This window comes from Anastrepha obliqua, chromosome 1, assembly GCF_027943255.1.
Source record: "Anastrepha obliqua isolate idAnaObli1 chromosome 1, idAnaObli1_1.0, whole genome shotgun sequence".
NCBI classification, from domain to species: domain Eukaryota; kingdom Metazoa; phylum Arthropoda; class Insecta; order Diptera; family Tephritidae; genus Anastrepha; species Anastrepha obliqua.
The window spans coordinates 153,330,926-153,348,260 of NC_072892.1; the positions used below are offsets into that span (position 1 = coordinate 153,330,926).

A 17,335-nucleotide genomic window follows, 5' to 3' on the forward strand; every position below is an offset into this window, starting at 1 on the left:
ACCATAAGAACTAAACAAAACAATTCTGTGCAAGCTTTAAGCAATTGCTTGACGCAATACCAGCTTCCCATGAGGTTATTCTGTCGGCTCATGTCAATGTGTTGGAATCGCACAATATCTGGTGTAATAAATTATTTTAATGAAGACGAAAGCAACGACAATAGGCAACAGTTAATAAAAATTTGCTTCCAAAACGAACTAAGCAGAAATAATACATTCTTCAATCATATGCAATAACATAGGCCCCTATTATGAGTTAGATTCGATCTTCGATATTCGCTGCTTGTCGAAGATCGAAAATCGAATGTCAATTTGGTATTATGAGCGGTGCAACCCTATCGAAATTTTCGTTGTTTACCGAATTTAGATTCGAATGCAATTTTGCTTTCGATTGGGTAGCGTATTGTGGGAAAATTAGTTAAAATATAAGTTGTTTGCGATTATTTATTGTTTTATAGTAACCAAATAATAAACATACACTAATTTTGCTAATTTTATGCATGTCGAAAGTCGTGAGTACCAAACAGCAATTAGAAAGGCTGATTGCATTAATGGAAGGGAATCCACAATTCGCAAAAGGGATTTACACAAAAGTTCAAGCAGCAAAAAAATGGGAGGAGTTTACAACGGAGCTGAATTGATTGGGACCACCAGTTAGAACGGCAGCAAAATGGATTAAGGTTAATAATGTTTTTTTTGTGATGTTTGTAGAAATACATTTTTATTTTCCCTTGGCAGGTATGGGCTGACGAATGACGAATATTTGAATAAAGCAAATTTATGACAAAAATAAAAAAGAAACTATGGCGTAAAGGTTTTTATTTAATACTTTTTAGTTTTTTCCATAATATTCTAAGAATTTCATTTCTTATGTTTTCTGCTTCTCCGTTATTTGACTCCACTTCAATATCTTCAATAACTCTTCATCCGGAGCTTTTGTGCAAATCTGCACACACATTAATAATTTGTGTTGATTTTTTTTGGAGAATAGTGGAGAGCTCTTGCCTGCAACAAACATCTAAATCGGTTTTCAAGACTCCAATTGTTCTCTCAATGATACTTCTTCATTAAATATGGTTTTAGAGCGTATCCAGCATCACCTGAGACAGACAAAAATTATTAAAAACGGAAATTCAATTGGTGTATATTACATACCGAGGAGCCAAGTATTGCGACGGCCATTGAGATGTTGCTCCTCTAAATGCGCTTTCAATGGCGACATGTTGAAAGCCATAGAATCATGAGTAGCTACTGGCTTTTTCACATTTATATAAGTTATTTTCATTATATGATCACAAACCTAAAATTTACATCATTCACATTGAGATGAATCGTCAAACCACTACTCCGTTGTACTCATTTTCACAAAAAATACTTTTTTAACTTTTAAAAATGTTGTTAACAAAGAATTTCAATGCAACCGCCTTTTCTTTTATTTTGATTTGCTGTATCAGCTGAGAAAAAATTATCTATTGTAAATGCGTCGAGCGATCGAAATTCACAATAGTCCTATTCTTCAGCGAATGAGCACCATAATACCAAATGAAATTCGTTCGATCACCACTTTCGACTACAGTCGAAGATCGAATGTTGCTCATAATAAAGGCCATAAAATTAAAAATAACTATCTATAATAGACTACATCATCTCAAATAGAAATATTCATTCATCACGAATACTCCATGTTAGAGTTTTAAGCTCCGCAAATCTAGGAACGGACCATGACCCGGTTTCCAAGAAAATAAGAAGTATTTAACAATTCATCGAAGAAAGGAAGCAGCTGCACCAGCTTTCATTGAGAAGTCTAACATCGAGTCATTCAAGAATCCCTCCACTCCAATACCTGTACCAATGCAGATTATGTGAAAAATTCGGTGAAAACAACATAAACACAGAAGGTGACTTAGAGATTATGTGGAAAACGTAACATATTAATCTCTGAGTGAGAAGACTTTTTCAAAAAGTTGTTCAATAAAGTTTCGTACGATAACTGTCCATTTAACTGTCCAAGAGTGGCGAGTGCAGGGAATTATACCACCTCGATTGAACGTGGCTCAATTACGACGAAGAAACTTAAAAATCGCAAGTCTCCAGGAGTGAACGGAATACTTAACGAAATGATAAAATATGGCTACGAAGCTATTTCAGAAGAATTATCCAATTTTATTCAAAAGATTCTCGATACGGATGGTTTCATTAGAATGGAAAGACAGCATGACAATACCCATCTTTAGAAAAGGTGCCAAAAAGAGCCCAAGTAATAGTCGGGGTATAACATTACTTAATATAACTCTATGTTAAAGCTATGATATTTACGAATCGACCGATCAGCAACTGATGCAATATTTATACCAAAGCAAGTTGGATGAAATCACACTAACACTCGGTTTTAATATAATATTTCTAACACTGGCGTAAAAATAGTATGTTATGCGGGCGGTGCAATACTCATTCCGAATTCAGAATATGACCTTCAAAGTTTACTCTATTCTTTTGAAAAATCTTCGCAAAAATACGACATACAAATATCCACATTAAAGACGAGATCCCTAACAATTTCAAAGTTAGCCATATATGGCAAATGTATCGAGATGGTCATGGAATTTAAATACCAGGGCGCAAAGATAACATCTTCAAAAAATGCAGTTGATGAAGGCCGTTCGGCTGTTTACGGGATATTATGTGGAAAAACAAATTAAAGGGGCATCAAGGCCAGAGTTCGCATATATAAGGCATGCGTAAGACCATTTATGACATAGGGAATTGAAACTCGGGCGGATACAACAAAGTGATTAATATCCACCATCGAAATGCAAATGTTGCGAGCAATAGCTGGCTACACGAGGCGCGATCTTAAACGAAATCAATCATGTCATAATTATATTTTTATTAAAAAAACAATAACATATTGTAATTTTTTTCGTTGAAAAATAGGGCTAAATAAAGGTGAGGAAGAAGAAGAAATAAATAGCCAAAACTTGTCAATGTGTGGTGTACACTTTCTTTTTATGCTGGCGGGATATCTAAGCACTTTTCCTAAGCCAACAGAAAATGTTATGTTAGCAGTGATTGCCGTTTTGCAAGTGCAAAGATTATTTACAGGGCTACATTCAGGTGCAGCTTGAGCCGTAACTAAGCCAGTAAAAGAGGAAGCATTACTTAAGGGTGGTCCAGAATTTTCAAAGAATCGATTTTTTTTGTTTTGATATTTCGAAAGTATAGGCTTTTAATAATATATTGTCCAATTTTTGGAGGGAGATTCCCATTGTTTTCGATTCTACAGCCTTTTTAGCAGGCAGAGTCAGATTCGTCACGCGGCGGCATCAATATAAAACATCCGCTCTCAAAACTTTAAATTGAATTATATCAAAACTATTTTTTCGTCCTGGTGTTGTCAAAAAAAAATCGTCTTAAATTTTAATATTTTGTTCACAACATTAATGGCTATCACTCATATCATATTATTATTGTATTTCAATTATAACGTATTATTTTATTATAAAACTGAACGAAAATTCGATTTTTAGAGTGTCGAATTCAAAACCGCGCCATTTTGTCAACAATTTTCTTTTATTCTAATATGGGACATACCTACAGTCATACTGATTAATATTTTTTTTTTGGTTTTTGTGTTTCAGGTAAAGAGCCAAACTGGACAATACCGTCCAGGTCCAATTTTTCGGGATGGCGCCATTTTTCAAATTATTAAAATTAAACAAAAAATTTTTGTTTTTTCATTTTTGTATGTAAAAGAAGTTAAATAAAAATCCTCAATTTTTTTTTTTATTATAATATTTGTATGTTCATTTTTTAATATTATTTAACACCTTTTTTTGAAAAAAAAGCGAAAAAGCACTTTTTTTTCAATAAATAATTGTGTGTTCATTTTTTCATATTTTAATACAAAAGTAGTCTACTATATGCGGGAAAGTCTTCTGAATAAGACAATATTTTTCTTTTGTGTTTCAGGTGAAAACTACGACCGCAATCTTACACGCCGTTTCACTAGCGCGTAACCAGAAGCTGTGCGAGATCCCTCGTATGTCCACCATTTTGTTTTTTTATTTATGTTAAAAAATTGTTTATTACTCTTCAATCATTCCTTCAAATAAATGCAAAAGATTATTCCTGTGTGTCGCTTTTTTCGCCTCGAAAAAAAATTGAGAAAAAACACCTTTTTTTGAAGCCACTGATAAGAACCCTCATTAAATAAACAATTTAAATATGGTTTTTAATTTTTTTTTATTATAAAACAAAAAGTCCTGAAGATACCCTAACTTTTCTCGCTCTAAACTATCTGGACCCCTTAAGTTTTAAATGTACTTTTATTCAGGTGTTCCACAAGATCTTTAGTGTTTTTCTACGTACGGCATTATTTTTGGTTCCTCTTATTGTGCCAAACTTCTGGAGTAACTAGTCTTCAACATGTCTCACTATCTTGTACAGGTAGTCTAGAAGAAGAACCATAGACTTAAGTAGATATAAAAAAATAAATAATATGAAAAATCGCCAAGAAGCCATTTTTCGCTTTCTCATATTTTAGCGGGAATTCAGTTCATTAGTAAATTTCGCCATTTTTACGCACTTTTGATTTGATAGTAAAAATAAGCAAAAAAATAATTATCTGCCTATACAAAAAGGAAACAGACTTTCAAGTTTTGAATATTTTTCCCCTCAATTGTTTATTTGATTTCATTTATTGCGCGGAAAGTTCCAGTTGATCTGAAGAAAAAAACTAAAATCAAGGTGCTGCACTTAGTAATGCCGCCTAGCGTATTTGTAGGAGTGCATATTTGTGCACACAAAAATATTATATGTAAAATTTTAAGTAATTTAATAAAAAATGTAAGCAATGAAAGCGAAGAGCTAATGTATATTTTCAGGTCGGCACCATATTTTTGAAACTTCGTGCGTGCAATCCAAAATTGCTGCTACAAATACTCGCATGCGAAAATTCTCGTGTATATGAATAAAATTTCAAAAATTGATTTTCAATGCTCTTACATTAGAAGTGGAGTGTGCATTTCAAATTTGGCGGACAAGTGCAGTTTGATTGGTTCCATAATAGTTCCCACACTGGAAAGTGTTGCAATTTCAAGAGGTAAAAATTTCAAACAAAAATGGCAGAGAAGCAGCTGTACTCAGCGCAATAAAGTGAAAATCGTTTGTAAGTGTGCTTCCCATGTTGTTATATGTGAAACATACATCATCGATGCACCAGCACCTACATATTTGTAATTGTGCTCAACCGCAGGCAGCGTCATTAAAGAAAATTTTCAATTTTCACTATGGAAATTAAAGTTGGGAATTGGGTTTCCTGTGTATTGGATGCGCTGCACACCTTGGCGGTTAGTGTGTGCGCATGTGTTTGTATGTGTGTGCGTGTAATCGTGTCAGAGTGTGTGGTTTGTTTGTTTGGCTTGTGGCAAGTGTTGGGAATAAGTCGTTCACCGCCTAACTTGGTCAACGACAGCAACAACGCGGCAGGCAGAAGCAACTCACTGCATATGTGCCACTATGAATTTTAATAGAATAACAACAATAGCAAAAACGGTAGCTTAAAACCAAAAGTCTATTGTAGCAGTTGGCTGTCTGGCTATTGCTTTGTTTGTTGCAAGTCGCATGCTGAGAAAAAGAAAACAATAATGACAACAACGACTTTGGCAGTGGCAGAAATTGAAGCTGAGGCTGAGGCTGAGACTGAAGTGGTTGTTGCAAGTGATTCCTTGCACTTGGGAAACAAGTTGTTGATACCGCTGTTGTTGGCTTCAAAAATTTGAAACTGTTTTTGCTGTCGCCGTTGATTGCATTAATGTTGTTGCAATTGTTGTTGTACGAGTATAGTTGCACACTGGCGGCGTGTGCTTGTTTTGGAGCATCCAACACATCCATCCAACTAACTGGGATTCTCTAACTAAGCCGCACGGCTGGTTTTCCAACAACTACAACCGGCTTGATCCCGCTTAGCCTAGCGCTTGATATTGTAGCGAAATGATGGCAGCACGCTGCCACAATCCAAGCTGCATCACTGCCACCACACGGATAGTCAGGCGCTTGTGGCAAATACGTTAGTAGTTCATATAAAATCTTAATCACAAGCGTGAAATTCGCATTAGGTCTTCTGATATCACGACGATGTCATCGAATTCTTGCCGCTTGCACAGTGCCAATGTAACTTAGCAAAAACTCAGCGATAATCCATTAGAACTGTGGTGAAATTAAATAACTCTGCACACTAAAAGGATTCAATTATTCAACGTTAATTCGAAATAAGGATAATATTCGTTGTGGTGTGAAATTTAAGTGTCATTCATAATAAGAACATTGCGAATTTACATAAAAAGTTTTCTGCTCGGTTTCTATTCCTGCTTCTCATCCTGTGAAATTTACCACACATGCAGCAGTCAAGGCACAGAAGTGCGGTGCATTTGAGAGTGTGTGTGTGTGTGTGAATGCTCGTTCGCAGTAATTAGCGTTTAGTGAGGCAGAATAACAAACAAAAATTGGATTAAATTCTACGTGTGGCAGTGAAGCAGTGCTGTGCTACCGGATACGGCACAAAAGTTGAGCCACTTCAACTAAATCAAATACGTACGACTTTTGCCTGTGGTTGCGCAAATACTACTTAAACGCGAGCTCAAAATGAAAGCGCTAATTTCATTTGGTGTTATAACAGTTTTAATGGTGATTTCAGTGCGCGCGACACCCGCCATTAGCTCCAGTGAAAACTCGGTAAATATACAAAATTTATAGGAAAAATTAAAATTAGAACAACGAAAAGAACTTTAAAAGCTAAGAGGAAAAAATGTTGTTTTAGAAAAAAGAAAGGAATAACAAAAATTAAAACAACATGAAAGTAGTAAAATGTTTTTTTTTTCTTTGCTCTTTCTAACAAAAATGTTATAACGATAGCTGCTATTTATATTGGTGGCCTAACACTGAAAAAAATGAACTTTCCATGTTAAAAACTGTTTTATTGATTTTCAAAATATTCTGCATGGTAATTAACGCGCTTTTGCATTCAATTGAATCAATTTTCGAAGCGCTTTGCCCAGTCGTTTTTCCAGGGCGTTTTTAAAATTCTATGCGACCCAATGCGAACAGTCTTTTTTAACACACTTTTATTAGCTCGGGTTGTATGTATGTATGTAACGGAATTTTGAGCTTAATTTTCACTGGCTTCTAAAAATCTGATCGACTTGGAATTTTGCACACCTATCAAGGACCGATGGCAATGCAATAATTTGATAAAAGTTTTCCATTATCCTTATTAGGATTGCCAGGATAAATATTTTCTTTTTTTACCTGTGGGCAAAAAGTAAGGTGAATTTGGTTGTAAAATGAAAAATCTTTATTTATTCTTGTAAATCAATTTCATTCCCTTCAAAATAATCCCCTCTCGATGAAATACACTTATGCCAACGATTTTTCCAATCCCCGAAACATGCCAAATAGTCCATTTCCGGTAGAGCCATCAGCACCTTCTTCGATTCAGCTTTTATCTCCTCAATCGACTCGAAACGCGTTCCCCGGAGTGGTCTCTTGAGTTTTGGGAATAGCCAGAAGTCACACGGAGCCAAATCAGGCGAATACGGTGGTTGCGGAACGATATGCGAGGAATTTTTATCGAAATGGTCACGAAGAACGAGTGCAGTGTGAGACGGTGCATTATCGTGATGCAAAAACCAAGAGTTGTTGGCCCATAATTCTGGTATTTTTAGACGAATTGCTTCACGTAAACGAAGCATAACGCTCAAATAATATTCCTTATTAACAGTTTGGCCAGGTGGAAGGAATTCATAGTGCACCACACCACGAAAATCGAAAAAACTGTCATCATGACCTTTATTTTTGAACGACTTTGACGTGCTCTTTTCGGTCTGGCCTCGCCTTTAGCACAATATTCGCTTGATTGGTCGGTTGTTTCAGGCTTGTAAGCATAAATCCAAGTCTCATCTCCCGTAATGATGCATTTGAGCTTGTCCTGATAGTCTGAAAGCATTGTTTCACACACATCAACGCGACGACTTTTTTCCAAGAAATTGAGAGTTTTCGGTACCAAACGAGATTTGACTTTTCGTAGGCCCAAATGGTCTTTCAAAATGGTTTTCACAGATCCTTCTGATATTCCGATCATATCAGTAAGGTCTTTAACAGTCAACCGACGATTTTTGAGCACTAACTTCTTCACTTTATTAACGTGTTGGTCATCTGTTGACGTCGATGGTCGTCCGGAGCGCTCCAAGTCATCAACACGTTCTCGAAGCTCTTTGAAGTCTTTGTACCACTTATAAATATATTTCTGCGACATTATCGAATCACCAAATGCCTTCTGCATGCTAAACGTTTCCGCAGCCGAAATTTCATTCCGCAAACAAAATTTGATGGCACTTCTCTGCTCAATCAAATCAGACATTGTAAACATCGAAAAGTGCACTCTTGGTCGTTTGGTAAACGTAAATATATTATAAAAGTGTTATTAACAGTGCTGCCAACTTATGAAAAAAATAACTAGACATATGACATTTGACATATAAATTCACCTTACTTTTTGCCCAAAGTAGTAGATCTTCTGTAGAAGGGTAAGAAAGACAGAGGTAACGCGCGGTCTGCGCATGCCTGCACTCTCCGAGTTACTCTTACTGATTTCGGGAGTCTATGACTGCGTGGGATGCTTGATATAGTAAATATTACAATCATTCTATTGGCAACTACCTATGTACAGAAGGTTATGAAAGTGAAGCAAAATGCGTCCCACGCTTTTAACTCTAATTTGAATTATTCTATTTGTATCTTAATTTTTGTTATAATTCTGTTCTGAGGTAGTTGACTATGACTGATGGTTCGATTTGCTATTACTTCATTATAGGTCTCTTTGTCATTAAAATTTATTTTCTACTTTTTAGTTCGATTAGAAATAAAAGCGTGTTTTTTAGTTTTTTTAAACTATTTTTTTTTAGCACAAAGTGATTATGCAAAATCTTATGGATGCTATTCATACTAATGCCCAAAAATTGCTCAACCCCACGGTATGAGAGATGACGAACTTGCTCTCACATTTCGCGCACAGCAAAGATATTTTCTACCAATGCAACTGATTTCGGATCATCTTCCCGGCATTCGTTGGTGAGCAAACAGCGAAGTTTTTTATGGCACAAAGTAATGGTTCTAATAGCGATTGGTTCTCGGCAGGTATTAGCAAACCTGCGAGTGTACCTTTGCCATGAAAAATCCCGTCATAAAAGCTAGCTGCCGTTCGAAGGCGACATGGAACTGTAGGTACCTCTATTTATGGGAAAATATCTAGACTCCCACCACAAATAGGAAGAGGTGTTAGACCAAGCACAAAACAAAGGGTGTAAACGTCAATTACATATAAATAAGTATGTACATATGGTGGTGCCTGCTCACGGTATAATGATTTTAGTTCATCGATTCCTTCTTACCTTAATTGCATGTCCTTGCCGAGATGAATTTCAGTAGGCTCTTTAAACAGCACTAAAACGTGCTGAGTGCGTTTATGATGATAAAATATGACAAACTTTCCAATGTAAAAGTCAGATGGCACTTGAGAACACTCTCTTAATTCCTGTCCTGCCTGATGGATGATGGGGTCTCTGCAAAACGCTTCCAACGATCACGATCCTACGCAATGACCTCGACTTCTTTGAAAGATTTCCCCACAGCCTTCAGTTCCTTTTCAAGAGTTGTTATCCAAGTGCACCTAGGACGTCCTGTTTTTCTACTGCCTTGCGGGTTCCAATCGAGTACTTGCCTGCATATTTCTGTGGGATCCTTTGGAAGAGTATTACCAATCCACCTCCACGTTCTCTACTCTATTTCAGTCTGGATGGAAACTGCTTACAATTCGCCTAAAGCTCTCTGTTTCTGATTGTTCTGGGTCACTAAATCCGCAATAAATGTCTGCAAGATTTGTTGACAAAACTTAGCTTATTAGCTTATTTAACAGCTTATTAGCGAGCAAGTTTGTCATGAGCCAGGTCTCACAGCCATACAAAAGAACCGATTTTACAATTGAATTGAAAACAGGGATGGGCATTTTTGCACTATCACTATGAATTCAGTGAATTCGGTGAACTATGCTACAAGCTGCACATTTAAACTTTTAATGAGGAAGAAATTGAATATTTGGAAAAATATGTAAGAGTAATCCTAATCGCGGACGCTCTCGACTTCCTTTGAAGGGAACAAAATATGTTACTGGAAAGGTTTGAAAAATATTTTCGCTTGCACTCTGACTCCTAGGATGCAAAGCATACCCCCTGAAGTTCAAAAGACAACCGATAGGAGGCGAAAATAATTGCTGCCCTAATACATCATTCGATTAATTCTATTAAAATAAACCAACCTGCTAAATTTTCGTAAATAACTTCTTATTTTTAGATGAAAATTATTATATACTTGTAGACTCTAATGGCGGACCTATAGCAACCGAAGTAATTTTGTACTTGAAGAACAATAACAGATGAAGTTTGCAACGCTTTAGTGTGGTGTAATTAGAAGCTTCTACTCAAAACTATGATTTGTTGTGAAAAAAATTTCTTATACACCTTCAGCGCGTATAGTCTTACTTACTTTTATTCTATAAGAAGCCGTGTTATGTTACTTAAAGATGTTAATTATCACTAAAGACTTTCACGGTCACTAAATATTTAGTTGTAATGCAATTTTATTTTTACTTTCAGTAAAAGTTTAGTTATATTTACTTTTTTTTCACTATCACTAAATATTCCCTGTTAATAAAATTCATGTTTAAACTACCATTAAAGAAGTAGTGGCAGTGAAACGCGTATTGAATTTATTTTGTAGTGTATTATGCCCAACCCTGGTTGAAAATACCCAGCTTTGTATGTGTGGCAATCGATGTAGAATTCCATACTTTCATCAGCTGGGTAAACGCGCTGCGAGCTTTTGCGATTCTGCTTTGTATGTCGTCTACTGCATCTCCGTCCGTAGAAATTGCATTTCCCAAGTAGGTGAAGGTGACAACACTAGAAGTGCCCAAAGCCAGAAATATGAATAGCAACCCTCGTAGAACCTCATCCACATAGCAGAAAAAAAACAATTCTTTTTGCGTTCTTTTGCAGTCGGACTTGGAGCTGAGTAGTATTTTTGATAGAAATTTCGATTCCTTCCTTATGATTAAGGATAAGGAGGAATAATTATTTTACTGCACACTGTGCAATTTTGAATTGATATTAGAATTATTAAGAACTTTATACGCCCGCGCATATTTCAGTTAAACTTTATTTGGGCTGACTTTTAATTTTGGGAATCAAACAAACTCATGGGCAATTAGAATTAGGTATAAGTATTGTTTGTAACATCAGACGCACGAACGAAATTTAGGCTTACTACTGTGGTATTTAAGAATTGGGTGTGATTTTTATTGGATCTCAATAATATTTAGCTTGAATTTAACTAAGGTTCTCATCAATAAATGTGCGAGTTTGGGCGAGTTTTATTAAGTCTTCATCGATACCCAAAAGAGGGTGTGGCACCGCTTATTTTCGAAAGTGTTGCGTTGTTGTACTTTTTTAAGGTTCATCATTTTTGCCAAATTTAAGTAATTCAGCAGCATTTTCTACAGACGTATCACATTTTTACTGTTTTGAAAATTATTGTTGTATGGGAAGTGGTTGTTGTTAATGAGAGAGCACAAAGTTTCGTTGAAATATATTAATTTTTGCTCGAGCTATCGTATGCACGAACGGACGGATGAACAGGCGAGGCTTAATCGTCTCCACCTTTCATTCTGATTAATTTGACATATTTACCAAGGCCCATCACGATTACTTTAAAATTATAATTTAATTTATATTTATGATTTAACATGAGATTTCTAAGGCAAAAATCGTTTGTACGTGCCAATCATTGAGATTGGACATTCTTGTGCAAAAATATATATTTTGGCTGAGTATACCATATACTTCATACCAAATACTTCAAAGCGAATAAGCGGATTTAAATTAAGGCGATATTACTTTTTTAGTAGCTCATTTAGCACCTTAAAGTTGGCACCTTGCCGATAAGGGTTTCCGAATCATATTGGAAAAATTGAGTGTCATCACCAGTGGTAATTTTATAGAAGACATTTTTATTCGATAATGTCATTCAAACGTAGAATTCTTAAACATTTTTGGTCGTTAGTAAGTTTTAGTCATATGCAAAATTTAGTATACAAGATTAAGAGTTTAAATTTGATGTGAATTCCATACCATAAGGCAAGCAAATGAGAGATATGTAACCAATGGTAATAAGTCATTTATTTATTAGAGTCAGAACTATGAATTATCTGTTTAAGTTTTCTGGCTGTGGACAGCAGTTTTTGGCTAGTCGGAAAACTCTGGCTGCTCATTAAGAGACCTTCATACAATTTTCTATTTTTCTAATCATAACAAATTAAAAAAAAAATCATTCTTTAACATAACAAAGTTATGGAGGAAAATCATTCTTTAACATAACAAAGTTATGGGGGAAAAATGCAAAACCAGAGTTGACAAAAGCCTATATTACATAACGAAGCTCCTGGTTCGTGGATTAGTACGTTTTTTTGTGTTGTTGTTTTATCTCTTCTTTTATTATGCTTGCTACTTCACTAATATCGAATTTAGTCATGATTTGGATACATCAAAGTATCAAAAATGGGTCTGTGAAAATAAGTATCAGTTGACGTAAGAAATTTGGTTATACAGCGTAGCATAGAAAAAGTCGTATGGTGAAATTTAACTTGAGTCGACCAACAGTGCAGAAAATTGTAAAAAACTTTAAAAATATTTGTTTTAACATAAATAAACCGCACAGTAGTCACTATTTCGCAGCGATATCAGTTTGAGTCTCAAAGAAGTTCATGCTCCTAAATTAGCCGAACATGTGGCAAGCTCATTGGAAAAGCGTATTCATCTAACAACATTTCGAAGAACTCTAAACAATAATAATAGTTTTCACTGTAGAACACCACGCAAAAACCCTCTAATTTCGGCAAAAACCCCCTAAATTTGAAGTTCGCAAGCACGTAAAGAAAAACAGATGAGTCAAAGTTTAATATACTACTTGGCAGCGATAGAACGGCGAAAGTTTGTAGGAAAAAAACTACTGCGAAAAATTTAGTATCACATCATGTAAAATACTATATGGTGGTGGCAACGTAGTTATTTGGAAAGCAATTACGGCATCTGTAGTTGAAGGGATAGCACAAATTGATGGTAACATGGATGGAACATAATTTGAAACCTTCGTTGGATAATTTGGAGTTTGATGCAGGTTGTATCTTTCAACAGGACAACGATTCAAGACACACGGCACATATTGTTAAGGAATGGAGGCTTTACTATGCACCAAGACAATTAATTTACACAGCACCGCAAAGCCCAGATTTAAATATTATTGAAAATATAATATAAGGGAAATTTTGGAATGCGAAATTAGCAAAAAAATCGGATTACTAGCGTGAAAAAACGCTATAATAACCCTGGACTTATGAGCTTCATAAAAGGCTATGCATAGCCAGTTCTTCTATATGGCATGGAAGTATGGACCATAAAATTATCGGACATGAACAGACTGGAAGCATTTGAAATGTGGCTTCTCCGGATATTACTTAAAATACTTACCCTTTAACGTCTTAGAGCAGGCAAATTTAATTACTTCGGTAACATGTCGGTGCTCCATGAACCTCGCGAACAGATTTATTTTTATTTTTTTCAAAATAAATTTCCAACGTTTTATATTGACTTGCCAAGCCTTACTGACCAACGCAGTTTGCCATTCTGAGCTGCGTAACCATAGTTGTCGATATCGATAGTTCTGATAAACGGTTCACTAGACGAGGCTAGTTTATTGGAGTGGCCTTTGGTCGGGAAAAACCAGAGTCATTCCGGTAACGTAGAACCGGCTACCATGGGAATGATGCTGAAGCACCTAGGTCCATTGGGCTAGGTCCATTGGGAGTAGTACAAGTGGAAAGCAGGGCGAGTGGCCCCGCTACTGAAACCTGGAAAACCCCCCAACCAAGAGGAATCTTATCGGCCGATATCTCTTCTTTCCCTAGTAGTGAAAACACTTGAAGCATGGTTTCCGACAAGTGCACAGCACCACCACAGCACTCACAGTCATAAACACCCAGATGAACCGCTGGCTTAACCAAAATCGCCCCTGCGAGAGGACTGCCCTAGTAGCGTTGGACTTGAAGAAGGCTTTCGATACTGTCAGCTATTTCACGCTATGGGAAGATTTTTTCAGTCGACATTCCCGCCAGCGCTGAAGAGGTGGTCCACAAACTATCTGAGCGGTCGTCACTCGTCAGTGATTTTTAGAGACCAAACATTCAAACAGAGAAAGATCAAGCAACCTTGGTCCGCAGGGTGGTGTCCTTCCAACCTTTCGGTTCAACTTCTATCTATCTAAGCTCCCCCAACCACCCGAATCCCTCTCCTTGCTCTCACCCAACATTTTGAGTGTAACTATCCACAGTTTGCTCTCCTTCTCTGCGAACACAACCGCTATTGCCACCCTTCAACACCTTCACATCGAGGCACAGATGCTCCCAGTAAAGGAGTACAATAAACTACTCAGCAAACAGTTTCTGCTTGGGTGCTACCAAGGATTTCACGCTTGCATACACCTGCTTGAGCCAGGCACGTCAGGAGGCACCTCCTCAATTACGCCGACGAGATCCGGGACAAAACGAACAGACATCTACTGAACCAGACAGTGTTTAGACAGACAATAAACGGCCACCTTCTTAAGCTCCCGACCACCGAATGCCGTAATCGAAGTCCAACCAGTATCTACAGCAGATGAAGAGCTCTGTGAAACTCGCGTAACACTGGCACAATTTCAGTCTAGATATTGTTGCAGGTGAAACTCCTACTTATCCAGAATTGACCCCGACATACCAAATATATATCCTGCATGTGAAGGCACTCCGCGCGACACTAACCACATTTTCATATGCCCCTCAAAACTCACTCATCTAACACCCCTTTCCTCTTGGGAAAAACCTGTAGAAACAGCATGGGATGAGTTAGACGAAGACCGGTGATATACACTACACTGACAGGGCTTGTATTACTGCTCATTTATGTTTGGCTTATTTGTACTCGTACTTGATGGAAGAACTGAGAGAGGAGGCGAGTGTGTAGTTATGCTGAGTTATTATTATTATTATAGTTCCGAGTATTGTCCTATTAGGCAATGCAGCTTCTTCTTATTGATGTTAAGTTTGTCAAGCTCGCTTATGGCAGTAGTCCGGTGTAACGACCGAAATTTCGACGTTTTTTCATGAATCTATTTTAAAAAGAAAATAAAATGCGATCGTTTTGAAGTTTTAACATGTTTTTATTGGTGTTTTGAAGTATATATATTAAAAAAATTTTTTTAAGTTAATTTCATATTAATTTGTTTAAAATTTTTGACGTCAAAATGGAGTCCTTAAAAAGAAGATGAGTTGGTTCGGGGAAACGAACAGTCTTCCAAAGTCATCTGAAATAAAAAATTCAAAGAGATTATTATTCTGTAGACTTTATTTTAGGTCCCGAATCTAAAATATACATAAAAATAAAAAAAACAAAAACAAAATGGCGGACTTGTGAAAAAAGTTCTCAAAATCTAATTTTTATTCTTCATAAATTTTTTAAATTAAATAGTTTATTATTAAAAAATTAAATGTTAAAGATACGGGCTCTAGATATGTGTGTCTAGAATAACGGGTTAAATTTTTAGCCAAATCGGTTGAATAGTCTTAAGTCAGTGATTGCTCGAAATTTCGAAAACATGGATTTGAGAAAAACGCGCTTAAAGTTTCGACAACAGATGTCTATGTAAGTCGAATTCGCTTTCATACACACTACGGCGCGCTCTCTTATTTTAGCTATAACTTTAAAAATAATTAAAATTTCTATCTGAAATTTTTATAGTATATTTTTGAAATGTTTTTCTTCCGAAAAATGTAAAAAAAAATCAATTTTTTGAACCCGTCACACCGGGCTACTACCTTATGTAATATTTAGAAGATCATAAGACCAGCAGAGTGTATTTTTAATTGTTATTTGACTAGTCGCGCTTTAATGTCATTTACCCATTTCTTACTCTTATCTTGCATTCACATTTCTTTTCACTTTTGCTTTGCCTTCGCCTGTAGATACCCATCATGAATCGCAATCAATTGGAAGAGGGCTTTCTGCGGAAACTCAACATCAAATGCAGTCAAAGGGACAATCATTCGTGTATGATGCTCAAACTGATTGTCTACATGAATCGAATATTTAAAAAGTCTTCTATCGAGATAAATGAAAATTTAAAAGTCTCACAAAATAGGTAAGTAATCATTCATATGTAGTAAAAGTAGCTTAGGAATGGTAGGCGATTATGCAAAAAATGAGCGCTTATAAGAAATCTTACACCAGCAGCAGCAGCAAAAAACCGCACGACAATAAATTATCCAGTTCACAAAACAAATAACAATAAGAAAAAAGCACGCACACTTATGGTACACTTTTTATCTACCATTGCAGAGACATCGACTCCATACCGGATGATCCCGATGATGATTTACTGTTGGCGCGTTCAATTGAATCCGATGATGAGACGCTCGGTCTATTGGTGGCCGGAAAAATTTGGAAATTTATACGCTCACGTACGCTACGCTATAAATTCTCCGATAATGCAGACTTTGTGCTCACCACCGAACCCAAAGGCAATTTGAACTTTGGCGTGTCCGTCAGTCCAGTGGATGCGCTCGAAGAGGGACGTGGAAAAATGAAAAATATGGGACCAATGTTGATGGTAATGATGGCCAAGGCGGGCATGGTGGGTGCCATCATGCTCAAGGGTCTGTTCCTGCTGGCAGGAAAAGCGTTAATAGTCTCCAAAATTGCGTTGCTCTTGTCGGTGATAATCGCTTTGAAGAAGTTGCTATCACAAAAGAAACACGTAGTAGAGATACCACATCACGACACCTACAGTTCGGGTTGGGCGCGCGCATTGGATGGTTTTATTGAGGGCATGGCTGAGGTGCCGGCACAGATAATAGCACAGGAGGCGCAGGATATGGCATACAATGGACAAATGCCAACGAAGGAGATCCATTAATGGGAGTCGATAGCCAAAAGATGAAAGAAATGATGTGGTACAAATGAACAAATATTTATGAATAAGAAAATAGAAAAATTCAATGCAAACGAGTAAATACTTTTTAATGCTGTAAAGTGAGTGAATCAGAATTGCAAAAAAAAAAAAACAAAAAAGCAAAACAAACAAAAAAAATTTCAAATAATGAAAAAAAAAACGAATTCAAAACTGTACGCAAAAAGAA

General features: G+C 36.4%; 1 protein-coding gene across 1 annotated transcript; it reads left to right on the forward strand.

Moving 5' to 3' along the window:
* Positions 1 to 6,642: 6,642 nt before the first annotated feature.
* Positions 6,643 to 17,112, forward strand: LOC129236038 (uncharacterized). The gene is made up of 3 exons (XM_054870215.1): positions 6,643 to 6,732; positions 16,163 to 16,338; positions 16,536 to 17,112. Exons 1-3 carry the CDS (start codon positions 6,643 to 6,645, stop codon positions 17,110 to 17,112), a joined length of 843 nt encoding a protein of 280 aa, XP_054726190.1.
* The last annotated feature ends 223 nt before the right edge of the window (positions 17,113 to 17,335 follow it).

Coding starts and splice junctions, on each gene's coding strand:
- LOC129236038 (XM_054870215.1), top strand. CDS start 6,643: ATGAAAGCGCTAATTTCATTTGGTGTTATAACAGTTTTAATGGTGATT. Junction 6,733..16,162: donor TTAGCTCCAGTGAAAACTCG/GTAAATATACAA, acceptor CTTCGCCTGTAG/ATACCCATCATGAATCGCAA. Junction 16,339..16,535: donor TTAAAAGTCTCACAAAATAG/GTAAGTAATCAT, acceptor CTACCATTGCAG/AGACATCGACTCCATACCGG.